Source organism: Balaenoptera musculus, chromosome 1 (genome assembly GCF_009873245.2).
Source record: "Balaenoptera musculus isolate JJ_BM4_2016_0621 chromosome 1, mBalMus1.pri.v3, whole genome shotgun sequence".
NCBI classification, from domain to species: domain Eukaryota; kingdom Metazoa; phylum Chordata; class Mammalia; order Artiodactyla; family Balaenopteridae; genus Balaenoptera; species Balaenoptera musculus.
In genome coordinates, this window is record NC_045785.1 from 170002541 (window position 1) to 170014724 (window position 12184).

Consider the following 12184-nt stretch of genomic DNA (forward strand, 5'->3'; position numbering starts at 1 on the left):
AGTGCGGAAAATAAACCACAAGATGTATCATGGCATATAAAAAAGCAATATAACACTTTCTTGGCATTAATTAATGTACAAAGAGATGGCTTCATAGAGATTTTATCGTGAGTGGCATTCTGATAAAGGTGTTTTTTCTGTTTTGTTGTATTTTGTGTTTTTTAGCTCAGGAATCCTTTTCAGGATACTGGCTAAAACAGACTATTTTATTCCACAATGTTATTGATAGGTGTAACTTATACTGTGAATTACTAATCGAAACTTTATTCTCTTTGATGGTTTGTTTGTCTTTTCAGATGCCAGCCTTGCAGTTGTCATCTCTCAGGAGCCTTGAATGAAACCTGTCACTCAGTCACTGGTCAGTGTTTCTGTAAACGATTTGTCACTGGCTCCAAGTGTGATACTTGTGTTCCCAGTGCAAGCCATTTGGATATCAAAAATCCATTGGGCTGCAGCAAAAGTAAGTGAACTCCGGCCCAATACTGGTATAGGAGGCAACATCATGCAGGGCACTGTCTCCTTAATTTCTCTCTCCACCGAGAACTCATCAGAAAGGCTTAGGTACAATGTGGAGAATTTAAGTGAGAAATGGAAAAAAAAAAAATTACACTAAATGAAATTTGGGTTCTTTCCCTTGATTGGATCATTGAACATGGTTATATGATTATCTTAGCAGTGGGAAATTTACAATAGTTTGTTGCAGTGGTATCACTAGCAAGGTGACCAAAGTCCTGGTTTACCCCAGACTAAGGGTTTTTCCAGAATGTGGGACTTTTCAGTGTAAAATTCAGGACAACATTGGTTAAACCAAAATGAGTGGTCACCTCACCACATAAGAACATTTCCAGGTAATTTCTATAGCAAATGGAAGATTTATACTTATTTATTGTGGGATTTATGTCCTTCCACCTCCCCCCCCCCCCAATTATCTGGACACTGTGCTACTATTAGTTGTTTATTGATATTGTAGCAGTTATTATCATTATTTATCACCGCATATTACTCCTGTATTTGATATTCCTGTCTTTTTCCTTTAAGTTGCATTAGTTATTTCAACATCTCTCACATTTTTAACTCTTGGAAGCCAAAGGTTACCTCCTAGTGTCTTTTGACTTCTCAACACTATTCTCCAGGGCCTTGAATTGACTTCTCAAGGTCACCTGCAGTCCTACAATTTCATAACATATTGATGATTTCTTTGTATTTACTTCAAGATCATCTATCCTTACCTTTTCCAAAATTCCCAAGAAATGCCTGCTAAGAACATGTGGTAAGGAGCCCTCTATAATATATTGTACAATGTGTTTCCTCCTTGAGGTGTCCTGAGATTGTCATGAGTCACAATGTTAGGAAATGCCACAAGTCTGGACAAATCATCATAAACAAGTATGCCTGGAGCAGTGCTATCTATATTTAAGGAAGAGAGAGAAGTAATAAAATATTGGGGTCCACAGCAACTGTACTAGTTTTGCAAGTAGTGGAAAGCAAGATGTAGCTAATGATTAACAAGACATATTCAGCCTTTGTACCTGTGTGTTTTATCTTCAGTATCCTGTGTTTCACTGGTCTCTCTGGATTTTAGTAAAAGTAAAATTGTAGGTACTTATGCTACTCTTGGGAAAGGACGATCACAATTGACTTTGTGTGTAAATACAGTCTAAACACCAATCTGGATTCATTGAACATTTAATTAATATTTGTTGTTCACTGATCAGCTATATAATTGATTGATTTTGTGTGCAACAGAAATTCCAGCATAGTTCTTTGGATGTCAGTTGTAGATCATCGTTTATAATAGAATTGTGACAGCTTTACATACCACATATGGAATCTTAGAGATTTTTTTATTGGTTCTGCCACTAATGCTGTACGAAAATATTGGCTTCTGCTCCATTTTTTGCTACTTGTTCTTGCACCTGAGACACAGTCTAGGAATTACACCTCAGGCAAAAGTGGATGGTCTGGTCACTGGAAACCTGGCCTACATTTCTTAGTAGTGGTAGCTGTTTACTTTTATGTTAAGATTTTTCTTCTCTGGGCTAAATATTTTTGGTCTGTCCCACTGCTTTCAATTCTTAATAGTTAAAAAACCTTGCATATTTATAATTATTCTTTTCTAGATATGTTCCTTTTGACTTTCTGTCTCTTTAAACTTGTGATCCTTAGTATTGAGCATATTTCCTCCAGCGACTTGTGGTGGTGTTTTTGCTGCTGTTGTTTTAGGTTGGGGTTTCACCACGTTTGCAAAACAAAGTCAGAAGCTTAGCATTAACAGAGGTAATTCATCTTAAAAATTAGACAGGATTCCTGCCTTTAAAGGAGCTCAAAACACAGTCAGCAAGAGTGATGGACACAATGAGAATAGAAGGAAGTGAAAGAGAGGCGCAAGAAAGTGCCAATTGTGGGATGAGTGTGAAGAGAGCTTCTTTCTGTCCTGTTCCACCTTGGTTTTCATGTGGTCCTTGCTTTTTAATCCCAGCAACAGCTAGAACAACCAGCTTCACAAAGATAGGATGCTATTGAAAGGAACGTAGTGCTATCTATTGTTGAAACTGTGAACTACCTCGGGCACATATTTTTCTCTGTGTCCTGCTGATGTCAAGAATGTGTTTTCCTTGAAAAGTATCATGTTTCACGGTGCCCTTCTGTACGGTTTGGGAACCATGAGATTATAGTTATTATCATTTCTACTTCCTTAGCCACTGAAAAAAGTTTAGCAATACCATCTGTGATTGGTTGTTTTCTTTCTTTTTCTTTTTTTTTTTTTGCACAGGGAGTGGAGGCGGGAATCCTAGGATATAATTTCCAAAGTGCAGGAGAATTGAATTAAAATAGAGTAGTTAGACCTTCTCTCATAATATGCTTCCTTATTACGTGATTTAGTTCTTTCCTATGAATAATTATTTTATGCTTTTAAAATGATTGTCATTCTCTTTGATGTGGAGAGAAACAGAACGTGTATTATAGAGTTCTGCTTTCTGCATGCTTTCCTACTGAATGACGTTCTACTTTGCCCTAAACTTCTGCTTCTGAACTTAACTAAACAAACAAGTAAACTGTATATATATATATTCATAGCTCATTTTTGCTTAAATCTTTTTGATAATCAAATCACTTTTATGTTTATCCTTGGTTATTTATCCATCTTTTTATCATTCACATTTTTTATCTCTGCTTTTCAGAGAGGATCTCATATCTCTCCTTTAAAAATATTTTTACTGTGGTGAAATATACATAACATATAATTTACCATATTAACCACTTTTAAATGTCCAGTTCAGTTCAGTGATACTAAATACTTTCATAATGCTGTGCAGCCATCACTACCATCCATCTCCGTAACTCTCTTCTTCTTGTGAATCTGAAACTCTATACCCATGAAACAATAATCCCCCTTCCCCACATTTTCCCCTAGCTCCTGGCAACCATAATTTTACTTTCTGTCTCTATGATTTTTAACAGTCTAAGGTACCTCATATAAGGAAAATCATAAAGTATTCACCTTTTTGTTACGGGCTTATTTCGCTTAGCATATGTCTTCCAGGTTTATCCATATTTTAGCATATGTCAGAATTTCCTTCTTTTTAAAGCTGAGCTATATCCCATTACATGTATATACCACCTTTTGCTTATCCATTCATCTGTCGATAGACACGTAGGTTGCTTCCATGCTTTAGCTTTTGTGAATAATGCTATGAATGTGGGTGTACAGAGATCTCTTCAAGATTCTGCTTTCAAGTCTATTGGGTATATACTCAGAAGTGGAATTGCTGGATCTTATGGTAATTCTATTTTTATTTTTTTGAGGAACTGCCATACTATTCTCTACAGCAGCTTTACCATTTTACATTCTCACCAACAGTGCACAAGGGTTCTGTTTTCTTTACCATTGCCAACATTATTTTTTTTTTGTTTATTTATAGTAGCCCTCCTAATGTGTGTAAGATGGTATCTCATTGTAGTTTTGATGTGCGTTTTCCCAATGATTAGTGATATTGAGCATCTTTTCATGTGCTTATTGGTTATTTGTATATCTTCTTTGGAGAAATATCTATTCAAGTCATTTTCCCATTTTTTAATTGAATTTTTTTGTTGTTGCGTTTTAGGAGTTCCATATGTATTCTGGATATTTATTCCTCACCAGGTATATGATTTGCAAATATTTTCTTTAATTCTATGGGTCACCTTTTTAATCTGTTGATAGTGTCTTTGATGAACAAATACTTAAATTTTTGATGAAGTCCAATTTGTCTATTTTTTCTTTTGTTACTTGTGCTTTTGATATCATATGCAAAAATCATTGCCAAACCCAATGTCATGAAGCTTTTACCCTGAGTTGTTTTCTAAGAATTTTATAGTTTTAGGTCTTACATTTAGATTTTTGATCTATTTTGAGTTAATTTTTGTAAATGGTGTTAGATAAGGGTCAACTTCACTCTTTTGCATGTGAATATCCAGTTTTCCAAGCACTGTTTGTTGAAAAGACTCTACTTCACCTATTGAATGGTCTTGGCTTCCTTATTGAAAATCATTTGACCATATATGTGAGTGTTTATTTCTGGACTCTCTAGTCTATTCCATTGGTTTATATGTCTGTCTTTATGCCAGGACCACAAAGCTACTGTAGCTTTGTAGTATGTTTTGAAATCAGAAGGTGTATGTCTTCCAGCTTTGTTCTTTTTCAAGATTGTTTTGGCTATTTTGGCGTCCTTTAAGATTACATATGAATTTTAGGGTAAGTTTCCTGTGTCTACAAAAAAAAGTCATTGAAATTTTGACAAGGATTCCATTAAATCTTTAGATTTCTTTGGGTAGTATTGACATTTAACAATATTAAATCTTCTAATCCATGAACAGGGGATGTGTTTCCATTTATTTATGTCACCTTTATTTCTTTGAGCAAAGTTTTATAGTTTTCAGTGTACAAATCTTTCACCTCCTTGGTTAATTTAATTCCTAGGTATCCTTTTCATGCTATTGTAAATAATTGTTTTCATAATTTCCTTTCCAGATTGTTCATTGTTAATATATAGAAATGCAACTAATTTTTGTTTGTTGACTTTGTATAATGCTACATTGCTGAATTCATTTATTAGTTCTAATGATTTTGTGTGTGTGTGTGTGTGTGTGTGTGTAATCTTTAGGGTTTTCTACATAAAAGATCATATTATCTGTGAACAAAGATAATTTTACTTTTTCCTTTTCTGTTTGGATGCCTTTTATTTCTCTTTCATGCCTAATTTCTGGCTAGAACTTCCAGTACTATGTTGAGTTGAAATGGTGACAGCAGGAGTCCTTGCCTTGTTCCTGATCCTAGAGAAAAGGCTTTCACAATTGAGTGTGATGTTTGCTGTAGGTTTCTCATACATGGATTTTATTATTTTGATGTAGTTTCCTTCTTCCAGTTCATTTATTTTTTTATTTTGAAAGGGTGTTGAATTTTATCATATTGTTTCTCTGTGTCACTTGGGGTCATCATGTGGTTTCATTTTTCTTCAACCTCTTAATATGGTGTATTTCTTTGATCAATTTATGTCTGTTGAAACATCTTTGCAATCCAGGAATAAGCCCCCCTTACTCATGGTGTATAATCCTTTCATTGTGTTGCTGAATTTGGTTTGCTAGTACTTTGTTGAGGATATTTGCATCAGTTCATAAGGGATATTGTTCTGTAGTTTTCTTTTCTTGTAATGTCTTTGTCTAGCTTTTATATCAGGGTAATGCTGGCCTCATAAAATGAGTTAGGAAGTGTTCCCTCCTTTTCAAATTTTTGGAAAAATTTGAGAATAATTGGTATTAGTTCTTATTTTGTTTGATAGAATTCACCAGTTAATTCATCAAGTCTAGGGCTTTTCTTTGTTGCAAGATGTTGATTACTGATCCAATCTCTTTACTAATACAGTTCTATTCAGATGCTTTATTTCTTTGTGATTTAGTCTTGGTAAGTTTTGTCTTTCTAGGAATTTGTCCATTTCATCGAGGTTATCCAGTTTGTTGATGTACAACATTAATAAAAGTATTTAATATCACTACACTGCACATTTTAAAATGGTTAATTTGGTAAATTTTATGCTTTATATATTTTACCACAATAAGATTATTTTAAGGAGAGCTATAAGAGCCTCTCTGATAATTAGAGATAACAAATGTGAATGACAAAAAGATAGGTAAATAACCAAGAATGAACATAAAATTGAGTAGAGTGTCAAGAAGATTTAAACACAAATGAGCTATGAATATATATATTCAGGTCACCCTGAAGGACTCCCTTGTGTGTTTCTTGCAGAGCATGTCTAGTAGTAACAAACTCCCTCAGCTTTGCTTATCTGGGAATGTCTAATTTCTCCCTCACTCTTGAGGAATAGTTTTGCTGAGTGTAGAATTCTCAGTTGGCAGGTTTTTTTTTTTTCTCTCTTTCTTTCTTTTTTTTCATTTAGCACTTTGAATATATTAACCCACTGCTTTCTGGCCTCCAGAGTTTCTGATGAAAACTCTGCTAAGTATCTTAATGAGTATCCCTTGAATGTAGCAAGTCACTTCTGTCTTGCTTCTTTCAAAATTCCCTCTTTATCTTTGGCCTTTGAAAATTTGATTATAATGTGTCTTGGTGTTAGTTTTTTTAAGTGTATTGGAGCTCATTGAGCTTCTTGGATTTTATATGCATATCTTCATTAAATTTGGGAAGACTTCAGGTATTATTTTTTCAAATATTCTCTCTGCCTCTTTTTCTCTTTCTTCTTCTCCTGAGACTTCTACAATGCATATGTTTTTCCATTTGATGGTGTCCCACAGGTCCCTTAGGTTCTGTTCATTTTTCTTCAATTTATTTTCATTCTATTCCTCAGAATCAATGATTTCTATTTTTCTGTCTTCAAGTTCACTGATTCTCTCTTCTTGATCAAATCTGCCTTTGAATCCCTCTAGTGAATTTTTAATTTAATTATTGTAATTGTCAGCTCCAGAATTTCTTTTTGAATTCTTTTTGTTTTCTATTTCTTTATGATATTTACATTTTGTTCATACATCATTTTTTAACTTTCTCAACATCTTCCTTTAGTTTTTGAGTATCTTTAAGATAGTTGTTTTAAAGTCTCTGTCTAGTAGGTCTGCCATCAAGTCTTTTGTAGGGACAGTTTCTGTTTGTTTATTTTTTTCTCTTGAATGAGCCATACTTTCCTGTTTCTTTGTGTGCCTTGTATTTTCTTTGTTGAAAACTTCAAATTAGAATCTAACTCTATAAATCAGCTTCTCCCACTTTCTCAAGGTTTGCTGTTTGCTGTTATTGTTTTGGCTGTTATTTTTATTTTTATTTTTGATTGTTTTAGGCTCTTCCTGTATCAAGGATCAGTCTGAGGTATAAACTTTTGGTCTTCTCAGATCTTTTCTGCGCCTGCACCTTTTCCTAGACATACATGGTCATTTTCTGATTTTCCTTGTATATGTTGTTGATTTTGAATGTCCTAGTCGTTACTGTCTTCCTCCAGAAAAGTGGAAAAAGAGAAAAATAAAGATAACAAAGAGTGCTGACTTTTTAAATTCTTCTTAGAGTCACTTTAACCTCTGGGGTAGGAGTACTTGCAGCAGTGAGGATGGTTCAACCCTTGCCACCCTCATTTTTTGTCTGCAACTCTGTGATAAGAAGAATTGATCAACAATCAGAGCACATATTCCCAATATTTGGACAAAAGGGTCTTTTTTGCCCACCCTGGTTCCTGCAAACTGTGTGCAAGCTGTTCCAGAAACGTGTACACAGCTGCCTGCCATGGAGCTGGAGATGAAAGATGTGTAGCTGCTACTGTGCTAAGAGCTGAAATTGATCAAAATTAACTACAATTTACCATTTGAGCCTTCCCCTGGAGGTTGCAAGGAGTCAATGGACTCCAGAGTTCCAAAATAGTTATATTAGACAGATTCTGTCAGTGCAATTGTTGTCTAGGTGGGGAAACAGCTTCCTGCTGTTCCTTATCCTGCCATTTTCCTGAATTCTATATAGCTTTCTTTTATTAACAGCTTTATTGAAGTATAATTTATATAGCATAAATTTAATGAGTTTAAATGTACAGTTTGTTGGATTTCAGTAAATTTAGTGTTGTGCAAACATAACTATAATCCAGTTGTAGAATACTTCTATCACTTCAAAAAAGTTCCCTTTTACCCATTCTCAGTCAATTTCCACTTCCATTTATAGCCTCAAGTAACTAGTTATCTAGTTCTTGACACAATAATTTTGCCTATCTAAGAAATTTTATATAAGTGAAATCATACAATGTTTAGGTTTTTTCATCTGGATCCTCTCTCTTAGCACTGTTGTTTTGAGATTCATCCATGTTGTTATTTTTCTCAGTAGTTTATTCCTTTTAATTGCTGAGTAAGATACCATTTACTACATTTTGTTTATCCATTGATGAGTTGTTGGACATATAGACTGTTTCCAGTGTTTATCCATTATGAATAATGCTATCATGAACACATGGGTACAAGTCTTCATATGGACATATGTTTTTATGTCTCTTAGGTATATCTAAGAGTGTAGCAAGTATATAGTGAGTGTATTTTGAACTTTTCCAGAAACTTTCAAACTTTTTACCATCATGGCTATACTATTACATTTCTACCAACAATTTTTGGGAGATCCAGTTTCTCTATGACCTTATTGGCATTGACCATATATTATTATAGTTATTTTATGTGTGCATAGTATCTCATTGTGGTTTGTATTTGCATTTTTGAATGACTAATGCTTTTGAGCACTCTTTTCATATTTTTATTTACCAATCCTGTTGTTTCTTTGGCAACGTGTCTTTCACACATTTTGCCATGTTTTAATTGAGTTTGCTTATCTTCTTATTGAGTTAAAGAATTCTTTATATACTTGAGATACAATTTGTAAATATTCCTTCCATTTTGTGGATTATTTAAAAAATTTCTTAATGGTATTCTTTAAAATCAAGAGCTTTAATTTTGATGAAGTGTAAGTTAATTTTTTTGGATCATATGTTTTTGCATTCTATCTAAGAAATTTTTGCTTGACCCAATATAGCAAAGATTTTTTTCCTATGTTATCATCTGAAAGTTTTGTAGTTTTAGCTTTTACATTAGGTCTATAAAACATTTTGAATTAATTTTGTGTATGGTGTGATGAAAGCATCTGTGTTAGTTATTTCATTTTTATTTTTTGACACATGGATATTCAAACGTTCCTGTAACATATTTTTGAAATGATTATCCTTTCCCTATTAAGCTGCCCAGGTGTCTAGGCAAAAAACCAACTGACCCCATGGCTAACATTATACTCATTGTTGAAATACTAAAAGCTTTTCTCCTCACATCAGGCACAAGACAAGGATGCCCACTTTTGTGACTGTTATTCAACATTGTACTAGAAGTTCTAGCCAGAATAATTAGACAAGAAAAAGAAAAAAGCATCCAAATTGGAAAGAAGTAAAGCTATCTCTATTTGTAGATGACATGATCCTATATAGAGAAAATCCCAAAGAATTCACAAGAAAGCTACTAGAACTAATAAACAAATTCAGCAAAGTTGCATGTTACAAGATCAACACCTAAAATCAGTTGTGTTTCTAGCAATGAACAAAAGAAAAGGAAATTAAGAAAACAATTTTACTTACACTGCATCAAAATGAATAAAATTCTTACTAATAAATTTAACTAAAGAGATGAAAGACTTGAACACTGAAAACTATAAAACACTCCTAAAAAATTAAATAAGACATAAATTAATGGAAGACATTCCATATTTATAGATTGGGAGACTTAATATTGTTATGATGTCAGTACCACTGAAGCAGTCTGCAGAGTCAATGGAATTCCTATCAGAATCCCAGTGGCATTTTTTGCAGCAATAGGAAAACTCATCTTAAATTCAAATGGAATCTCAAGGCTAAAACAATCTTGGAAAAGAAGACAAGTGGAGGACTTACAATTCCTGGCTTCAAAAATAACTAGAAATCTACAGTAATCAAAATAATGTGGTACTGGCATAAAGACAAATGTATGGACCAATGAAATAGAGTGCCCATAAATAAAACCTTACATATATGGTCAGTTGATTTGAAACAAAGGTGTTTAGACCATTTAATGGAGAAAGGACAGTATTTTGAATAAATGATGCTGGGAAAACAGGTATTCACATGTAAACAGGAATGAAGTTGAACACTTAACTTCCACAATATATAAAAATTAATGCCAAGTGGATCAAACACCTAAACTTAGGAACTAAAGTCATATGAAAAACATAAGATAAAAGCTTCATGACTTTGGATTTGGTAAGGTTTTCTTGGGTATGAAACCAAAGGCACAGAAAACAAAATAAAAAAAGAGACAAATCTGACTTCTTCACAATTAAAAATGTCAGCATCAAAGTACACTATCAAGAGAGTGAAAAAACAACGCACAGAATGGGAGAAAATACATACAAGTCAACATCTGATAAGAAATTAGTATCTGGAATATATAAAGAACTACAACTCAACAACAAAAGCCAAAGAATTTAATTTAAAAAAGGACAAAAGACTTGAATAGACATTTTTTTGAAAGAAAATATACATATGGCCAATAAGCACATGAAAAGGTACTCAACATCATTACTTATTAGGGAAAGCAAATTAAAACCACAATGAGGTACCACTTTATACCCATTTAGACGGCCCTTATCAAAAAATGTAAAATAACAAGTGTGGTGAGGCTTGTGGAGAAATTTATGCATTGCTGGTGGGTCTGTAAACAGGCGCAGACATTGTGGAAAATAGTTTGATGGTTCCTCAAAAAGTTAAACACAGAATTACCATATAACCCAGCAATTCTCTCCTTAGGTAAATACCCCAATATTGAAAGCAGCAACTTAAAAAGATATTTGTACACCAGTGTTAGGTTGCAGCATTATTCACAATACCCAAAATGCAGAAAAAACCCAAGTGTCCATTAAAAGATAAGTGGATAAGGAGAATGTGGTATATACACACAATTGAATATTATTCATCCATAAAAATGAATGAAATTTTGATATAATATAGTTTAACTTTGAAAACATTATGCAAAGCAAAATAAGTTATGAAAAAAGTATTATATAATTCCATTTATATGAGATACCTAGAATAGGCAACTTCATATACATAGAAAGTAAAATAGTCATTATTAGGGGTTGAGGGAGGGGAATGGAAAGTTATTGTTTAATGGGTACAGAGTTTCTCTTTAGGATGATGAAAAAGTTTTGGAAATGAATAGTGGTAATGGTTGCACAACATTGTAAATGTACTTAATGCCACTAAAACATACTTTTAAAAATGGCTAAAATGGTAAATTTTATGTTTTATATATATTTTACTACATAAGAAAGTCAAGTGACCATACAAGGTTCTCTCTCCTCGTTCATTGATCCTTATGTTTATTCTTATACCAAAGCCACACTGTTTTGATTACTGTAGCTTTAGTCGTTGAAATCAGGGGCCAACTATTTTCCTCAAAATTATTTTGACTATTTTAGTCTTCCACATTTCTATATACATCCTTGGTGTTATCTTGTCAATTTCTATAAACAGACGTGCTGGGGATCTGGGTAGAGGTTGGTTGAATCTACAGATTAATTTAGGTGGAGTTGACATCTTAATAGTATTGAGTCTCTACAAACACATGAAAGTGTATGTCTCTGTCTATTTAGGTCTTCTTTAATTTTCTTGGCAGTGCTATGCAGTTTGCAGTGTACTGGACTTGTACATTTTAATTAAATGCATCCCTTAGTCTCTTGATGCTGTTGTGAATGAAATGACACTGTGAATGAGACTGTTTTCTTAATTTTACTTCCAAATTAATTGCTAGTATATTGAAGTACAATTGATTTTTTAAAAGGACTTTATTTTTGAGAGCAGTTTTAGGTTCACCAACAAAATTGAAGAGGAAAGTAGAGATTTCCCATGTTTTCTCTGCCCCCTCACATGCATAGCCTCCCCAGTATCAACCAGAGTGGTGCATTTTATTACAGTTGATGAGCCTAATAAGTTGACATATCATTATCATCCAAAGTCCATAGATTACAAAGTATATAGTTTCATTTTTGGTTGTATTCAATACATTCTGTGGGTCTTGTCAATATAAAATGACATGTATTCACCATATTAGCATCATACATAGAGTAGTTTTTACAGTTTTTAAAAATCCTCTGTGTTCT

The 12184-nt window shown here is 33.4% G+C and overlaps 1 protein-coding gene across 2 annotated transcripts in view; it reads left to right on the forward strand.

Moving 5' to 3' along the window:
- The window catches only part of USH2A (usherin), an 816496-nt gene that overhangs the window by 184526 nt on the left and 619786 nt on the right, over nucleotides 1–12184 (forward strand). For both annotated transcript variants that reach the window (XM_036853226.1, XM_036853215.1), the window contains exon 14: nucleotides 297–460. In XM_036853226.1, coding sequence (XP_036709121.1) covers nucleotides 297–460 — 164 coding nt within the window. The remainder of the gene's footprint in view (nucleotides 1–296; nucleotides 461–12184) is intronic.